This window comes from Schistocerca piceifrons, chromosome 5, assembly GCF_021461385.2.
Source record: "Schistocerca piceifrons isolate TAMUIC-IGC-003096 chromosome 5, iqSchPice1.1, whole genome shotgun sequence".
Taxonomy (NCBI): Eukaryota; Metazoa; Arthropoda; class Insecta; order Orthoptera; family Acrididae; genus Schistocerca; species Schistocerca piceifrons.
This window is the reverse complement of record NC_060142.1, coordinates 158,493,430-158,513,403: the sequence shown is the minus strand read 5'-3', so window position 1 is coordinate 158,513,403 and position 19,974 is coordinate 158,493,430. Positions and strand designations below refer to the sequence as shown.

The window sequence follows — 19,974 nt, the reverse complement described above, 5'->3', positions numbered from 1 at the left end:
ATCAACTGTTACGTAAACAATGTTTGGCCTCTTACATTGGCATGACTACCACCAAGATATCAGTTAGGATTAAAGGGCATAGGCAGAGTGTGTATACTGGCAACACACAATATCCTGTTGCAGAGCATGCTGTAGTCATGGCCTCATGCCTGTTTCATCACACACACCATCTGGATTCTTCCCTCAAATACTAGTTTCTCAACACCACAGGTGGGAACTAGTGTTACAACATTTCCTTGGTTCTTGCCACCCACCTGCCTTAATTTACATTAATTCCTTCAGCCTCAGCATTTTATCACGGCTCCAAAACCTTGCAAATTTAAATTCCTTTATGTACGTGTTCTCTTGCTGCCGCTTTGTGAGTTGATTTTTTTATTTATCCCATTATATTATATTTTCAAATAAGGTTAAAATATTTTTTTTGTATACAATAGACTCAGGCAATACCACAGCTCTCTGTAGGTGAAGTATCATTTTCAAGACAGGTTTGGAGACACAATTTATGCATTATGATTCATTCCTGAACACAAAGAAAGGAAAGGATTGCTTTTCATATTTGGCTGGAAACAAAGACCGAATGAAGGGTTTTCTGATTCATGTACCAGTCAAAATAAAAATATAGTAATGATGGGCACACTAACTGCCTTTACAGAAGAAAGCAGTATATTTAATAAGCTGGTACATTATTTCCCTTTCCATGGTCACAGCCATATGCCTCATGACAGAGTGAAAAAAAAGGAAAGAAAGAAAGATATTCTTTCACTGACCGAATATTATAAAGTGCTGGAACAACATGGCATCATAAACAAACCAAATAAATATTGGGAAGCAAAGGATCTCATGTCCAGTACACTAAAAGCCCTATGATCTAAGATCCCTTAAACATAATAACTGCTCAGCAAGTTTTGGTTTATGAAAAGTCTAAGAAGAAGGTATTGTTGTCATTACTGGACACTTATAATGGAAGTCCTGAAGAGGTTGAGTTACGGAAATCCAGACTCTGAAGCCTGGCAGTAAAGAAATCAGCCATTTAAGAAAAGAAGAACACGATCAGCAAGGAGATGAGAAAGAATGTCTTAAAACTGATGATGCATTTTAACATAGCAGAAGGAGCAGATGAGTTTATGAGGACATTGTTGAAAAGGATCTGTAGGTTCCCAGTTTGTATTGCTGTTGCCAGTATTTTTAATTTCAATGATGTCTGTTGCATTTTGCATTTCTGCTTATCAAACATTTATGGAAAAATATTATACTAATGTGTTATATTGTGGTGCACTATTGTATTTCTATACAAAAGAACGATAAATACGCTTTCTTTGTGATTAATGTTAAAGATGAAAAAAAGAGACTGAAAAAATCACATTGACTGCAAATATTAAAAAACTTTTAACTTCCATCTATGCATTTACAGACTTCTGAAAAAACCTGTCACTCTACTCTGATATAAAAAATGAACACTGAGAAAAATTAAACAGACAATCGGAATCATGCCTACAAAAGCAGTGTAAATGTTAGATTACCTCATTTACATAATTAGTATTTGGAAATGATGTTTAAAAAACACGTTTCCTCAAAAATTTACTTTTCTGCCTTTATCAACTTTTGAAAAGGTGTTCCTCAATTACAGTTTTATAATTTTCATACTGTCGGCAGTGGCAGCTGATATTCACGTCCAAGTTTTCATTTTTCTCCTGCATTTCCACAACTGCATGAGAGTTCAGGTATGGAGATACCTTTGATGGCTTAACAGACAAATCCTGGCATGAAACATGTGGCCACATACATTACACATAACAGATGGTGGGGGCCATGGCTAGGCCTGGCAAAATTTGCATCTCTGATGTTTTTAATTCTCCTGCCTCAATTATTCCCGCTCAAAATGTAAGACAGCAGCTGAAGCAGCTGTGCACCAATGTTAATGATCTTCTGCTGTGGTGCACCAATTACTTGGGTCAATTTTTAAACTCTTTACATTCTTCTTGAAACGCTCTTTGCAGCACTTCAGAGGAGCACCATGGGACCTTCTACCTGTGCTAACTTCACTATACAAAATTTATTGATGAAGTCTGTTGTTTCTCATCTGCTGGACATCCCCAATTCATTTGAGTTAGTGACCAATAATGGTGGCTTTCACTCTATACTTAGCCTTCTCACGAACAGTAGTATTTGATAAGAAGTCATCACATTTGATGTTCATAATGCATCTAAGTGTCTGTTGGTTGAGGTGTTCTAGTTTGTCAAGATCAGGGTGATATATTGTCTAGCTTTCATAACCAGAGAGCAGGGTAGAAACAACAACTGTTTGAAACACCAACAGTTTGGTGCATAGTGACAAGGAGACTCAGTGTACAAGACATTCAAAAGCAACATGTGTGGCATCCATCCTTTGCTTGATGTCCTTTTCCGATGAGCAATTAGTTTTCCTAGATAGAGGAAATGATGTATTATTCCAAAGTGTGCTGGAAATAGAGATACTGAAATTCAGAAAAGCAGTTTCAGAGCTGGCTGTGGTAGTACATTTTTTTTCTTTTGTGTGTGTGAGTGTGTGTGTGTGTGTGGTCAAGCCAAACCATTTATATGCAGTACTGAAACAATTTACATACAGTTGCGGCTCACTGGGTGTGTGAGCTGGAGAAGCATTGTTATAAGCATACTGCAGTTCAGTTCCCCGAGTGAGGCTTGTGAACCTTTTAGAGTGCAGTCCAGACTGATTAAATAGCCCTCTGTCAAATTTGTATTTAAGTTCTATTCCTACACTGTTTACAGATGTTGCCTCATTAAGAATGGCTGCTAGGTACAGAGAAAAAAACTTTGGTGCGAGGACACATCCTTGTTTAAGCCCATTACTAATGGAAATTTATCTAGGTCACAGGACACAAACGGTAATGACTTATGTTGTTTCCTGCAATTCTCCTGCAGTCTGAAGGCAATTCAACAGAATACTAGTAAAAATTTTACCAGCCACAGACAGCAATGATATGCCATGGTTTACTGCATATGCTTCAGTTGCCTTTTTAAAAATTTGGTGACAGTTGTGGAGCTCTTAATATCAGCCGGTACCTTAAAAGTTTCCTGCATTAGAAGAAACAGGGAGAAGAGTCTGGTTTTTAGAGGCAGGCCACCACTTTGAATGATCTCCAAGGGGAGGTTGTCAGGTCCGGGTGCTTTTCTCGGTTTCATATTAACTAGAACCTAGCTGAATTCATGAAATGTCAGTGGGACTGCCGCACAATCTTGTGCTGGATGTTGTGACCCACATTCGAGAAAGTCATCAGCAGCAGTAGAAATACAGTTTAAGAGTGAGCTGAAATGGTCTTTCCTGCATTCAAGATGTCCTGACTGTCAGTGAGGATTGTTGTACTGTTGGCAGCTTTCAGAGTTCCTGATGACAAACAAACAGCCCCATATAATTCTTTTATTCCACATAAAAACTCTTCAAGTCAATGGCATCTGGCATCCACGCTGCAAACTTTGGCATCTCATTGACTATATCATCACTCAACAGTGTCAAGAAAGATGTCCTGATCCCAGAAACAGCTTGAAATGTTGATTGTTGCTGGACTGATCACAAACTCCTGTTTAGCCATCTGGGTATCCTCGCCCATCGTAAACCACATCCTACTTCTCAAATCATTCCATGAGAAAACTCAATATAAACGGCTGGTAGAATGAAACTGTTTGCTCTCTAGCAAGACACATTTTTGGACTGACTTACAAATACCACAGTTAACAGAACAGGTGTTGAACAAAACCGTACGACTTAAAAAACATTATCACGAAGAGTGCAGAGGAGGTCATTGGTTTTGATGCAAAGAAGTAAAATTACTGATTTGATGACAACAATGAAGAGATTAAGAACCTCATAAGTGTCAAGTGGGATGCGTAACAATCTCTTTCTCAAGATCAATCCTCCGCTGAAAAGAAAACACACTTTCAAGGGCTGAAGCAGAAATGTCAAACTGAAAAAAACGAACTGGTGTCAACAAAAAGCCAAGGAACTTCCAAAGACTATCACTGCCAGGAACCTGCCATTTTTCAGATCAAGTTTATTACAAATGAAGCTCAAGATTTTTTGCTGCAATTTTGGCTTATTAAAGTTCACTTTTTGCAAAAGGGAATATATAGCATCTCCTATGAACTGTTATAGGCTGCACAACACTGACAACATTTTAGATGTGTACATCTATCTCATCATACACTATTGGGAACACAGTCATTTCCCAGTGATTTGGAGCTTTTCTGAAAAAATTTCACCTTTACACTTTTTCCTCAGGTTTATTTTTATTACGATGGCAAAACAGATTTTTAATATTTCCCATTTTGTCTCTTCGTCAACTGTAAGAGTGCCAATAGCACAAACATCAGGTTTAACATCATATATTCGCACTTTCCTTTCCTTTGTCACAACAGGAATTCCTTTTCTATATTAAAACAAGAATCAGACGAATTACTTAGAATTAGATCTGAATGAGAATACTGCAGCAAAAACTCCCCATTATCATCTCTTGAATCTGAATTACTGGCATTCTGCAGTGAGAACTCCACATTATTGTCTCCTGAATCTGAATTACTGGGGCATTTATACTTCTCTTTCTTGAAGTGCTTACTTTAGGTGCAAAGTTGTAGTCTTGTGCTTCCAAAATTTCTACTCCTTCAGTGCCTCTTCCAGCTAGAATATCAAGTTTCCTTTTCTTCTGTACTTGGATGGGTTGGGTCTGCTCTCTGTAGAAAACCTTCAAATGACTATTGCTAGAACAAAAATTTTCATATAGTTCTAAATTTACTACCTGGAAGCCTCTTCAGAAAATGTTTCCAGTCCAAATGCACAACCACTGCTGCTTTAAAACCAAACTTCAAGTTGTTCTTGATGGTTTCTTCACCTAACCCAACAACACACTTCATCGGAAGTCGAGGGAACTTGTCTTTAAACATAGCGTCACAGTTCTTATTTTTCAATTCATGTAAAATGTCATGTCACTTTCGTTACAATGGCCAAAAGAAAGCTACATTTAGTGGTTGGGTACAGTGTGTAGTGTGTACTATATGGGGGTGGCAGTACAAACTTGATGTTTTTCTTGCATTCTTCAGTGAAGTGGCTTGCCAGGTTATCCCCTACCAGAATCTTAACAACCTTCTTGTCGAAAACACAGAACTGCTATATTCATGTACAAGTCTTCATATATTTCTAGGGTAAATTGTCAACTCTTAATCTTTTATAGACAGCACCCTTTGGTAATTTTTGGTCTATATGTAATACAGATTTCCTGCCTTAAAAGTGATATAAGAAAAAAGTAGGATTCCATCAGCACTTCTCGAAAACTTAACTGATGTGCTTAAAAACTTCGAGTAATCACTAATGACTTCAGGATGGCATGTGTCTTTTCTAACTGTAATCCCCCCTTTTTGATGGTCATTTGCCCTGTTTGTTTCATCATAATTCACTATCGTGCATCGGTCAAGGTCCAAAAGCTAGACTATGAGCTTCATCAAACTAACCGTTCATTGTTTCTTTGCTCACAGCTTCCCAGTTGTCCTAATATTTTGGTGCAGACGATTAGTAAGGGTGATATTGTGTCTCTTTATGAATCCTTCAGCAAAATCAGGGCTTGGCATTTTGTCTTTAAATCACTATTCATTCCATCCACTTCAGTCAAGATAGGCCTTCGACAACCAACCCGATTTCAAACACTACTAACGGGGATCCCCAATCTCCATCCACCCTCACACATTTTACTCTCCAATGGAGAATTTTCAGAAGCCTGCCTAAATGCAAGACCATTCTCCATTGATTTTACAGCTTTTTAAATCTACCTTCGGTATAATCTTAATATTTTCAAACGCCAACATGTCTTTGATACTTTTGGACCATACTGTTTCATAAAATAAGTGACAACATGGCAATTATTTCTTTTAGATTTATACTCTATAGTATGGGGTAACAAAAACCACTCTTTTGCAGGTGGCATATGTTGCCCATATATGACATGACTGCAAACTTTTCAACACTAAAAAAGAACTGTTTTGGAAACAAATGTTGTGAAGTAGCAAAAGAGTTAAAGTATTGTTTGAGGTTATGTTGGAAAGTGGTGGCATTAAAATTTGTTGGGGAACACCATTACAGCAAGAAAAGTTTTGATGGATATAAAACTGTGCTAAAATTTATCTGGAAGAAAAGTGATTATGTAAATTTACCTTCGACTGTCAACCTATTTTCCAAGACTTAGAGAAAAACTTACACACACAACAGCAACAACAAAACCTTCCAAGCTCACGACAATGATGCCAATAGCAGTATTTAAAGATTGCCTTGCAAAATGGCTTGTGTTACCCCAATGGTTGAAGTAGCCTCATTTTATGGTAGTTTCTTTCATTTTATGTCATTTGTTTTAAAATGGATATGACAGGGCAGTTATCAGTGTCAGTACAGCACACCTAAAGCTAGGCTGCAACATTTTAATTGCTCCCTCCCAACACTTTGGTGAGGAGAGACAAACGACCAATAGCTGTTTCAGACTTTCATACAAAATAAAGGTGTAACCAATGGTTATTATCTCAATCATGCACTGCACAGGTGGGACCCTGTGTCAAAGGGCAGTGCCCAGGCAACTTAATAGGATTCCATTTTGTCTCAGTGGCCGTAAAGAACTATACTTTGATAAGGGGTTGTTTATACTGACTTCAGGTTCTCATTTCTCATTTGCATGGCCCGGTGAACACTGCACGTAGGCGTACTTCACAATTTGCCACAGTAGTTATTAAGTAGCTATCACGTATATATCCTTGACTGGTATCCCCCCTCCCCCCTCCAAACTCCTATATGACTTGGTATCCTTTAAAGAGTATCATATCCTTCCTTCTTAGAGTACACAAAGGGGTGTGTGCTGTGTTCCAGATGCACTTTAGTTTGATTCATGAAAAATGGCGGGTTGCACAATTCAAGGCAGTGTTACTGGTTCCAAGGGCCAGTTGTGGTGGGCACGTACACGTACTTTGCACTCGAAGAACGTATGTACCCTGTAAATTATCTCTCTTGCTTGCTTATATAGAATTTGTCATTTACCACCACCAGCAATGACAAATCACAGCAAATGGAATAAAAATTTACTAAGTAACTCACTATGATCATATTTAACACTCACACTGGCAACGACATTCACAGCAGAGTGCTCAGAACACTGCTAAACACCCTAAGTGTGTAGAGCAAGCCTAAACTTGACTGCCATCATTCCTGACCTGTAGACAGATTTTTGTGCTGGATACATGATCTGGACACCTTAGAGTGCACTCTCAGAATAAGAACAAAGAGATTTTGTAATTCAAATAAATCTCATCTCTTCCCATGACCTCAAGACAGCATGTACATCAGCATTCCACATGATATGAGGGTGTGCTGCCTCTGAATTTTTTGTGTGAAAACTTTTAAAGCTTTTTAAACCAATAAAATGTTATTAACATTCTATGTCTTTATTCTACATGTCCACATATTTGCAACCAACTGCCACTACAGGGGTCTGGATTGTTACGTGTAACATGGTGATCTCTAATATAAGTTCTATGTCAGTGTGTGAGTAACAGCTTGCTGTAATCGAGTTACGAATTCAAAGAGTTGGTCCAAACATGGAGCATCCTCTCCTTCAGCATAACAGTTCCTGGCCACACTCGAGTTTTGCAACATCTGCAACAATGGTTCATGTCATCAATCATCCTCCATACAGTCCTGACTTGGCCCCATCTGATTTTCATCTGTTTCCACAACTTAAAGAACACTTTTGGGGGCTTCACTTTGATAGTGATGAAGCAGTGCACAAACTGGTCTCTCGTTGGGAGAAATGTGTTTGGCACCAGGCTGACTATGCTGAGAAATAAATATGCAGACATAAAGAATAAAGAAGTAGAATGTTAATAACATTTGTTTTATTTAAAAAGTTTTCAAAGTTTTCACATAAAAAAATCAGAGTCTTTACTTTTCAGCACACCTTCGTACATTCATCTAGTAGTCAGCTCTCGAAGGCACTATAAGGTAAATCTATGGAGCAGCCAAGGCAACTCCTCTGCTTACATTCATGAGTGTAAGCTGTTACATTACTGAACTGCTGGCAGAAGATACTGTAAATCCTCTTTTTATAAATCAGTGCCAGAGTACTATCCCTCTTATATTTAAGGACATACACATTCATTTTGGGCCTCAAGAGTCAATAATGGTAGCTCCACTCTTTTGCAAGAACTGGAATCTGATCCATTTGAAGTAACACTAGATCTGTTTTCACTGAGATATGATATGGCTAATTATCCATGGGTGACTAGAGAATGGAATTTTTACAGGTGAGCAATTAAGCAGGTGGAATACTAGTGACTGTGTGTTGGACAAGAACTGCCAAACACTTTATGAAGAGTTCCAACTGGATGGATAGTGGTGGCTCAGTAGTCCTGTAGGATCCAGCAGCCAGTCTTACCTCTTTATAGTGGATACCTTCCATTATCTTCAGATTTTTACATTTTGCTGACATATACACATTGTTTCTATAAGACAACTGAGGGTTCACACTACGAAAATTAAAGTCACTAGGAAAATTAAAGTCAGTCTAGACAAAATGTCTGTAACTTCATATACTGTGTGTACACAAATGCAAATTCACAGAAGAAAAAGTAGCTGATAAATTCACAAACATTATTCAGCTTCACATAAAAGTCAGTATAGAAGCGAGGATTAGCGATCATGATGCCGTTATAGTAACTATGAATACGAAAGCTAATAAATCAGCCAAGAAGGCTACAAGGGTGTTTCTTCTAGACAGAGAAGATAAGCAGTTATTAACGTCTCACTCAAACAGTGAATTGGCATCACTTAGTTCCAGTAAGATGGATGGAAAGGAATTATGGGCAAAGTTTAAGCAAATTGTAAATTTTAGTCTGGAGACTTATGTGCCTAGTAAGTGGATAAAGGATGGTAGAGACCCACCATGGTTTAATAATGAAATTTGGTGGATGCTGAGGAAGCAGAGGCTGTTGCACTCTCACTTCAAAAGGAAACGTAAAAATAATGACAAGTGAAGGTTAGTAGAGATTTGTGCGTCTGTGAAAAGATCTATGCGCAAAGCATACAGCAACTACCACTGTCATGCCTTAGCAAAAGACCTGGCAGAGAACTCGAGAAAATTCTGGTTGTATGTAAAATCACTCAGCAGGTTAAGGTATCTATTCAGTTCCCTTGTCGACCAGTCTGGTGTGGCAACCGAAGATAGCAAAACAAAAGCCGAAGTTTTAAATTTCACACAGAAAAATCGTACAGACATACTGTCATTTGACCATTGGACAGACTCCTGTATGGACAACATAGTAATAAGCATACCCGGCACAGAGAAACAGAAAGATTTGAAAGCAAATAAATCACCAGGTCCGGATGGAACCTCAGTTCAATTTTACAAGGAGTACTCTACAGCATTGGCCTCTTACCTAGCTTGCATTTATCATGAATCTCTAGCCCAGCCTAAAGTCCCATGCGGCTGGAAAAAAGTGCAGGTGACTCCAGTGTATAAGAAAGGTAAAAGAATGGACCCACAAAATTACAGACCAATATACCTAACTTCTGTCTGCTGCAGAATCCTTGCATATATTCTCAGTTCGTATATAATAAACTTTCTTGAGACTGAGAAACTTATGTGCATGAATCAGCAGGGTTTTAGAAAGCAGCACTCATGCGAAACTCAACTTGCCCTTTTCTCACATGATATACTGCGAACTATGTATGAAGGGCAACAGGCAGCTTCTATATTTCCAGAAAGCATTTGACACAATGTCATATTACAGGCTGTTTCTGAAGGTACAAGCATATGAAATGAGTTCACGGACATGTGAGTGGCTAAAAATTCTTAAATAATACAACCCAGTATGTTGCCCTCAATGGCAAGCGTTCTTTAGAGACAAGGGTATCATCAGGAGTGCTCCAGGGAAGTGTGATATGACCGTTGTTGTTATCCATATACATAGATGATTTGGCTGACAGGGTGGGCAGCAATCTGCAGTTGTTTGCTGATGATGATGTGGTGAATGGTAAGGTGTCGAAGTTGAGTGACTGTACGAAGATACAAGATGACTTAGACAAAGTTTCCAGTTGGTGTGACGAATGGCAGCTAGCCCTAAATGTGGAAAAATGTAAGTTAATGCGGACGAGTAGGAAGATCAAACCTGTAATGCTCAGATACGGTATTACTAGTGCCCTGCTTGACACGGTCAAGTCATTTAAATATCTGGGAATAGCACTGCAAAGTGATATGAGGTCGAACAAGTATGTGAGAACTGTGGTGGGGATGGCAAATGGTCGGCTTCACTTTACTGGCAGAATTTTAGGAAAGAGTGGTTCACATGCAAAGGAGACTGCATATAGGATGCTGGTGCGAACTATTCTTGAGTACTGCTTGAGTGTTTGAGAACTGTACCAGGTCGGACTGAATGAAGCAATCGAAGCAGTTAAATTTGTTACCAGTAGGTTCAAACACCAAGCAAGTGTTACGGAGATGTTTCGGGAACTCAAATGGGAATCTCTGGAGGGAAGGCAATGTTCTTTTCAAGAAACATTATTGAGAAAATTTAGATATCTGGCATCTGAAGCTGACTGCCGAACAATTCTACTGCTGCCAACATACACTGCATGTAAGGACCATGAAGATAAGATATGAGAAATAGGACTCACACATGTTGCTCTATTAATAACTGTGCCAATGGGATCCCACAACACATCAATGATGAAGTAAAATGCAATTTTCATGATATATGTTTCATCAGCAAATGCGTGAATAAGTTTTATCTTACAAGAACTTACAAGTACCTGTACAATTACATACAATCCATACCTTACAAATCTAGTTAAAAATTCAGGAACAAGTGCAACAACAGCATGTGTCCAACGTGCAAATAGCATTTGTCTGGCTGACTCAGCAGCAATGTCCACTGCACCAAGGTACTCTGGCTTTAGGAAAAGGTCTGCACTTAAAGTTGTACTGTCATCCACTTCCCTTGGGACACACAAATCCTTAAAAAGCAATGCTGGTGCTCCTGAAAATATCACACATTGAGTAAGGTGATTAGCTACAATATAAACAAGAAAGAAAGCATCTTATAGATAAATTATAGTTTTACAGATTAAAAACGTTGTACAGATGGGAATATGAAGTAGAGAAAGACAGAAAAATTATTCAACAGAAGAAAGAGAATGGGTGAAGGCAGAATATTTGAACTGCTTGCATGCAAGTAATAAGTACACATGCAAAAGTGGTTGCAACAGACAAGAGATAGAAAAGAGATCAGTTGTAATTATTCATGCAACAATGTAGGGAAAGACAGATTGCTAGTTACTGTAAACATTACGCATTAAGTTTGGAGTCAGGTGCATTTAATAGACACTCACACATATGCTTTCAGCCACAGCCTTTGTCAGAAAAAGAAAGAGAAACACTTCTTGTGTATTCTGGGCTGAGCTGCCAGTCTGTAGTCGTGCATACATGAGGAGTGTTTGCTTGTGTGACTGAATGGTGTGTGTTTCTTTTTCTTGTGCCTGTCTGCAACTTAACATGTCTATCTTTCCTACATTGTTGGAATTTCCACTGTTAGATTATTTGTACATTCAGTTGAGCCCATTTAGATCTCTTATTTTTCTTTTCTTTTCTTTTTTCAAAAACTTAAATCAATGTTGGCAGATGTATCTGAAGTTCACTCTACTACAAACATACTAATTGTTCAAATCACTGCAGCGCCTTTAACTGTGGTTTAGATTGGCAAACCCAATGGGATGGGACTGAGTGAGTTGTATGAGTAAGAGTGTTCAAGCAAATTACATGTGGAGTCAGTGGCTAAGGAATATATGCCACTGTGGCGTAATATTGTGGGGGCTAAAGAGCGGGAGGGGCAGGGATTTGGGGTAGAGGTGCAAGAAACAAAAGTAGGAAGGAACTGTGTGTATCAGAAAGGGGATATTTTATAAATGCAGCCAATGAATGTGTGGATTTTTTTTTATCATGCCATATTTATTAAACTTCTTGGAGAACCACTTCTTAAAATGAGTCATTCCACTAATGGTTCCAAAATAGAAAGTGACTGAAGAAAGTATAAGGAGCCGCAAAATGATCAGATGGTTTTTGCTGCGGCGTGATGAGCGAATAGATGGTGTGGGGTGGTGAGGAATGGCGCATTTCGGAGCCTACACATGGACATTTTTAGTAGCCAGGAGTAGTGATCAGCTGAGCATTGTGCGTTAAGGTATTTTTTAAAAGTAGCAATTCCTGTGTTGCTGTGCAGCGGCAGTTCTGCAGACATTTTAATTTAGGTCCATGAGGAAATGTTGCAACATGCAACACAATTATGCTGTGGTTGAGTAATTTCAGAGCTACTGGTTCAGCATTGAAACGGGAGACAACAGGCTGTCCAATATCAGGCTGGATGCCATAGAATATTGATAGAGTAAGAGAAGCTGGGGAAGCCAGTCTTCGGCAGCTAACCCATAAACAAGCTGCTGCTTTGCATATGTCTGACCCCCCAGTAAGACGAATGTTGCGGTCTGATCTGCATGTCCATCCATACAAAATGGCTATTGTTCAGCAGTTAAAGCCCAATGACTATGCAATGCGAAAAGCATTTTCAGAGCATATGATTGATTTGATGACAGATGAAAAAATTTTCTTGGCAAGCAACGAGGTGCATTTTCATCTGGACGGTTATGTAAACAAACAGAACTTTCATTATTGGTCAGCTACAAATCCTGAAGAACTGATGAACGTTTTCTGCATAGTTCTAAGGTCACTGTGTGGTGTAACAAAAAGTTGTGTCATTGGGCCATACTTCTTTGAAGAGGGTGGTCAAACTGTTACGGTCAATTCGCAATGTTATCTGTTGATGTTACAAAACTTCCTGATCCCTGAACTTCGGAGAAAATGCTTAGTGCACAGTAGGATGTGGTTCCAGCAGGAAGGCTCAACTGCCCATACAGACAAATGAGGTGATGGACTTTTTGTGGCTGAGTAATCTCATGTTTCGGGGATATTGTATGGCCAGTATGCTTGCCTAATCTAAGTGTTCGTGATTTTTTCTTGTGGAGTTTCTTGAATTAAGAGTCTACACACACAAGCCCCCCACACTGAGTGAACTTAAGATGGTCAAAACTCAAGAAATCGCCAACCAGTCCCCTGCAATGTTAGGGGAGATCTTTGACAGTTTTGGTGCGAGACTGGAAGAGTGTTTCATCACAGAAGGGCACCATTTGGAGGACATCATCATCAAATCTTAAACTGATGAAATCTGTTGTTCCAATGTTATTTTCTTTAATTTCCATTAGTACCATTCTGTAATTACCAATAAAACATTTTTATCACTCTTAACATTTGTGTTTCTTGTACTTTAAAACCGATCTTTCTGCCGCTCTCTGTATGAAAACATTCAGTAATAAACCACTTAACAGGAGTGCACTAGACAAGCCACATAAACATAAGGATGGCAGCAACCTCATTTTCATTATGAAAATCAGTCTCTGAAGCATTTAATTCACAAAGACACTGAAATAAATTTGCTGAATTTGTTCGTGATATCTCTGACGTGTTTGCACAGTGGATTTGGAATGAATCCCACAGTTCAGGAAAATAGTCCAAGGGGCATTGTTAAGTAATGAAAGTTGGTGATAAATACAGATTGATGTCATTTCAAAAAGGTTTCTTTGTGTGTAACTTGAAGTTTTAAAGGCATAATCATGTGAAGATGACTGCTCAGTTGTGAGCTGAAGTATTGAGGCAAGAAGTCAATATCATCCAAATGTAATCCTGAACTCTGTTGGAAGGTTTCATTATGTCAATCAAATCACTTTTTGTACATTTCTGAACATTAAAAAATCTGAATGTGAGCTATAGTTTAATTTTTATACTTAGTCTGGACAAACTTTCTCTAGGTTTTTTATAAGAAACTTACATCATTTAAAGGAAGAAATGGGTGCGCTACCTGAATATGATGTGTTAAACAGTAATATTTCACCTGGAACCATGAGGTTTACAAAAAAAAAACACATTCAGTGTCTTCATGGGATGTAGACACAGATTATGGGTATAAGCTTCAATACCCTTTAAACTGCAGGCCGCAGAGCACTGAAGTTTAGTTTAATTTAATTTGTGTGTTCCACAGACCATTATCTAAGGTTATGTTTAATTTTTGAGGATGGTTGTTTCATTCATCTACCATGTGAGTTTGTTTTGTTGTGGTTCCACAATTAATCAGCAAAAACGTGTACATAGATAATTATTTTTTGCACTAAATATAAGAAGCAGATAAGAACAAATATTAACACAACTGTATTTTCTGTTCATCTTTATACAATACTACTGCCTCTTTATATGCGCATATCACTATCCCATGACTTTTGTCACCTCAGTGTACGACTGATCACACTAAAGACATTATGATTGTAAATCAATTTCAACATATCTGAATGTATGAGGGCTTTGAGCCCTGTTTATTGTTACTACAAACAACCCCCCCCCCCTCCCCCCCCCCCCCCCCCCCCCTGAACCATGGACCTTGCTGTTGTTGGGGAGGTTTATGTGCCTCAACGATACAGATAGTCGCACTGTAGGTGCGACCACAACGGAGGGGTATCTGTTGAGAGGCCAGACAATCGTGTGGTTCCTGAAGAGGGGCGGCAGCCTTTTCAGTGGTAGCAGGGGCAACAGTCTGAATTATTGACTGACCTGGCCTCGTAACACTAACCAAAAAAAGCCTTGCTGGGCTGGTACTGAGAACGGCTGAAAGCAGAGGGCATGCAGCTTTACTGTATGGTTAAATGATGATGGCTTCCTCTTGGGTAAAATATTCCGAAGGTAAAACAGTCCCCCATTCGGATCTCCGGACGGGGACGACTCAAGAGGACGTCGTTATCAGGAGAAAGAAAACTGGCGTTCTACGGATCGGAGCATGGGATGTGAGATCCCTTAATCGGGCAGGTAGGTTAGGAAATTTAAATAGGGAAATGGATATGTTAACGTTAGATATAGTGCAAATTAGTGAAGTTTGGAGGCAGGAGGAACAAGACTTTTGGTCACGCGAATACAAGGTTAAGAAAACAAAATCAAATAGGGGAACTGCAGGAATAGGTTTAATAATGAATAAAAAAAAATAGGAGTGCGGGTAAGCTACTACAAACAGCATAGTGAATGCATTATTGTGGCCAAGATAGACACAAAGCCCACGCCTACTACAGTAGTACAAGTATAAATGCCAACTAGCTCTGCAGTGCAGATGATGAAGAAATTGATGAAATGTATGATGAGATAAAAGAAATTATTCAGGTAGTGAATGGAGACGAAAATGTAATAGTCATGGGCGACTGGAATTCGACAGTAGGAAAAGGAAGAGAAGGAAACATAGTAGGTGAATATGGATTGGGGCTACAAAATGCAAGAGGAAGCCGCCTGGTAGAAGTTTGCACAGAGCATAACTTAATCGTAGCTAACACTTGTTTCAAGAATTATGAAAGAAGGTTGTATACATGGAAGAACCCTGGAGATATCAGAAGGTATCAGATAGATTATATAATGGTAAGACAGAGATTTGGGAACCAGATTTTAAATTGTAAGACATTTCCAGGGGCAGACGTGGACTCTGACCACAATCTATTGGTTATGACCTGTAGATTAAAACTGAAGAAACTGCAAAAAGTTGGGAATTTAAGGAGATGGGACCTGGATAAACTGAAAGAACCAGAGGTTGAACAGAGTTTCAGGGGGAGCATAAGGGAACAATTGACAGGAATGGGGGAAAGAAATACAGTAGAAGAAGAATGGATAGCTTTGAGGAATGAAATAGTGAAGGCAGCAGAGGATCAAGTAGGTAAAAAGACGAGGGCTAATAGAAATCCTTGGGTAACAGAAGAGATACTGAATTTAATTGATAAAAGGAGAAAACACAAAAATGCAGTAAGTGAAGCAGGCAAAAAGGAATACAAACGTCTCAAAAATGAGATCGACAGGATGTGCAAAATGGCTAAGCAGGGATGGCTAGAGGACAAATGTAAGGATGTAGAGGCTTATCTCACGAGGGGTAAGATAGACACTGCCTACAGGAAAACTAAAGAGACCTTTGGAGAAAAAAGAACCACTTGCATGAATATCAAGAGCTCAGATGGAAAACCAGTTCTAAGCAAAGAAGGGAAAGCAGAAAGGTGGAAGGAGTATATAGAGGGTCTATACAGGGGCGATGTTCTTGAGGACAATATTATGGAAATGGAAGAGGAGTTAGATGAAGATGAAATGGGAGATATGATACTGCGTGAAGAGTTTGACACAGCACTGAAAGACCTTAATCGAAACAATGCCCCGGGAGTAGACAGCATTCCATTAGAACTACTGACAGCCTTGGGAGAGCCAGTTCTGGTAAAAATTCTAGCATCTGGTGAGCAAGATGTATGAGACAGGCAAAATACCCTCAGACTTCAAGAAGAATATAAAAATTCCAATCCCAAAGAAAGCAGGTGTCGACAGATGTGAAAATTACCGAACTATCAGTTTAAAAAGTCACAGCTGCAAAATACTAACGCGAATTCTTTACAGACGAATAGATAAGCTGGTAGAAGCCGACCTCGGGGGAGATCAGTTTGGATTACGTAGAAATATTGGAACACGTGAGCCAATACTGACCCTACGACTTACCTTAGAAAATAGATTAAGGAAAGGATAACCTACGTTTCTAGCATTTGTAGATTTAGAGAAAGCTTTTGACAATGTTAACTGGAATACTCTCTTTCAAATTCTAAAGGTGGCAGGGGTAAAATACAGGGAACGATAGGCTATTTACAATTTGTACGGAAAGCAGATGGCAGTTATAAGAGTCGAGGGACATGAAAGGGAAGCAGTGGTTGGGAAGGGAGTGAGACAGGGTTGTAGCCTCTCCCCGATGCTATTCAATATCTATATTGAGCAAGCAGTAAAGAAAACAAAAGAAAAGTTCGGAGTAGGTATTAAAATCCATGGAGAAGAAATAAAAACGTTGAGGTTTGCCGATGACATTATAACTCTGTCAGAGACAGCAAAGGACTTGGAAGAGCAGTTGAACGGGATGGACAGTGTCTTGAAAGGAGGGTATAAGACGAACATCAACAAAAGCAAAACGAGGATAATGGAATGCAGTCAAGTTAACTCGGATGATGCTCAGGGAGTTAGATTAGGATATGAGACACTTAAAGCAGTAAAGGAGTTTTGCTATTTGGGAAGCAAAATAACTGATGATTGTCAAAGTAGAGGGGATATAAAATGTAGACTGGCAATGGCAAGGAAAACGTTTGTGAAGAAGAGAAATTTGTTAACATCGAGTATAGATTTAAGTATCAGGAAGTCGTTTCTGAAAGTATTTGTGTGGAGTGTGGCCACGTATGGAAGTGAAACATGGACGGTAAATAGTTTGGACAAGAAGAGAATAGAAGCTTTCGTAATGTGGTGCTACAGAAGAATGCTGAAGATTAGATGGGTAGATCACATAACTAATGAGGAGGCACTGAATAGGGTTGGGGAGAAGAAGAGTTTGTGGCACAACTTGACAAAAAGAAGGGACCGGTTGGTAGGACATGTTTTGAGGCATCAAGGGATCACAAATTTGACATTGGAGGGCAGCGTGGAGGGTACAAATCGTAGAGGGAGACCAAGAGATGAATACACTAAACAGATTCAGAAGGATGTAGGCTGCAGTAGGTACTGGGAGATGAAGAAGCTCGCACAGGATAGAGTAGCATGGAGAGCTGTATCAAACCAGTCTCAGGGCTAAAGACCACAACAACAACAACAAACAAAACCTTGCATCACTTAAACTGAATAGATAAACTGGTTGGCATCATTGGTAAATGGTTTGTGAGAGAGACCTCTCAAGCAGCTGGAATGTGAGAGCAGTAGCTTCAATTACATTATTTCACACTGTTTTAATGTGCGAACAAATTTTCAGATGATTCTCATGTAGTAATATTCTAATCATAACACAATAAGTCATAACTAAAACTTTCCTAATATACACTTGAATTTGGTATTGTTGCAGAAGAAGCAAAGTAATGCAGTTGCCGTAGTGTAGTGGTTATGATACTAGATTGTTGCATGGAGGGTCGTGAGTTCAAAACTCACCAGAACTGAAAAATTTTAATTTCTATATACCGTTCGAGTACTTTCTAGAAGTATCCACAAATGGGAAGAAGCACTGAACTGGATTGTTCTGTAGCTGTGCATATACCGTATGTGTTGTGGCCCGAGCCATTTCGCTCCGCGCTATTGTATGTGCAAGTGCTGAATAAACCTTTGTTAAGTGAAGTTTGTGTTTCTCATTTATCTACTTACACCTTCCTCTATGTGACATTATTCTGGCGGAGACGCTGGGTATTGGAACTTGTGATACCGCACGTTATCGACGACAAAATGGCTCCCATCAGACCACGCCAGAGCCACCATTTACGTAGCGAGAAACCCGAGCTCGAGCCATATTCAACAGATCACAATCTGTCGGATACAGAAGAAGTGGAGGACGTCACGATGACAGCAACTGTGTGCCACCACATGAGACATCCTTCCGGGTTCTCTGGTGACGATGGCCAAGATACAAACAAGTGGCTGAAGGTATATGAATATAGAGATAAATTTAAAAAATGGGATGACACTGTGTGTTTGGCTAACGTATTTTTCTACTTGGAAGGCACTTCCAAGCAATAGTATGAGAACAAAGAGGAGAAGCTCACAAGCTGGGAAGTATTCCAGATGCAAGTATTTCGGCGACACACAACGACAGAAGTGCAAGTGCAGGGCACAGCGTCCAAGAGAAACTACAGCATCCTACATTCAAGACGTCTTGGAGCTACATAAAATAGTGGATTCTCAAATGAGGGAGGAAAATAAGGTTGCACATCTCCTGAAGAGTGTTGCTGAGGATATGTATCAAGCCCTACTCCTAAAGGAGGTTACAACAGTAGATGACTTCATAAAATGGTTCCAGTATATTGAGACAAGGCATCAAGAAAAGAATTTCACGCAAGAAGTTTGAACGGCTTCCAAACATCATATCAATGTCTGTGATGGAGGAAGAAACTGATTTCACAAGTGTTCTTCATCAGATAGTGAGAGAGGAATTCAGAAGACACTTGGATTGCACGACGAGCAAAAAACAGAGATGCTTCAAGAGGTCATAAGAAAGTAGAACAGACACTGAACCCAATCTCTCATCCTTCACTACTCTTTAAAATGATAAACAAGTCGAGACCCAGGCAAAGTTACATTCCTACAATGCCGCATGAGGAACCTGTTTGGGCACCAAGGAAGACTGATGTCTGGAGGACCTAGGATAACCAACCAGTACATTTCCACTGCGAATGGCCAGGACATGTGGTGCACTATTGTCGAGAAAGGCAGCGGATATTTGATGACGCCCGTGCCAGAAGACAGCAGACCGATCTTAGCCGATGCCAACTCTGGGATGACGAAGATGAACAAGAAGATGTGGGTGCAGGATGATGTAGGTCATCATCATCGCTAGCTAGCCAAAAGAGAGCACGCTCCCCAAAACCTCGATCAAGGTTTCCATCACCGTTTAGAAGCTCCAGGCGATCACCTAGCTGCCGCAACTTGGAAAACCTTTCTTGGAGGTGAGGCCGCCGAAGAGAAAAATCCTCCACTGCTGATCACTACAAAAATGATAGTGAACTATGTCGATATCCCCATGGATGGCTGACCAGCCCAAGCTCTAGTGGACTCTGGAGCATCATATTCAGTCATTTTGAAGAAGTACTGTTACCAGCCCCCCCCCCCCATGAACCATGGACCTCGCCGATGGTGGGGAGGCTTGCGTGCCTCAGCGATGCAGATGGCCGTACTGTAGGTGCAACCACAACGGAGGGGTATCTGTTGAGAGGCCAGACAAACATGTGGTTCCTGAAGAGGGGCAGCAGCCTTTTCAGTGGTAGCAGGGGCAACAGTCTGGATG

The 19,974-nt window shown here is 39.7% G+C and overlaps 1 protein-coding gene across 4 annotated transcripts in view; it reads right to left on the bottom strand.

The window, feature by feature from the left end:
- LOC124797977 (speckle targeted PIP5K1A-regulated poly(A) polymerase-like) overlaps positions 1–19,974 on the bottom strand; it is a 254,563-nt gene that overhangs the window by 47,793 nt on the left and 186,796 nt on the right. For all 4 annotated transcript variants that reach the window (XM_047261151.1, XM_047261150.1, XM_047261152.1 and 1 more), the window contains one exon: positions 10,851–11,052. In XM_047261151.1, the coding sequence (XP_047117107.1) occupies positions 10,851–11,052 (202 nt within the window). The remainder of the gene's footprint in view (positions 1–10,850; positions 11,053–19,974) is intronic.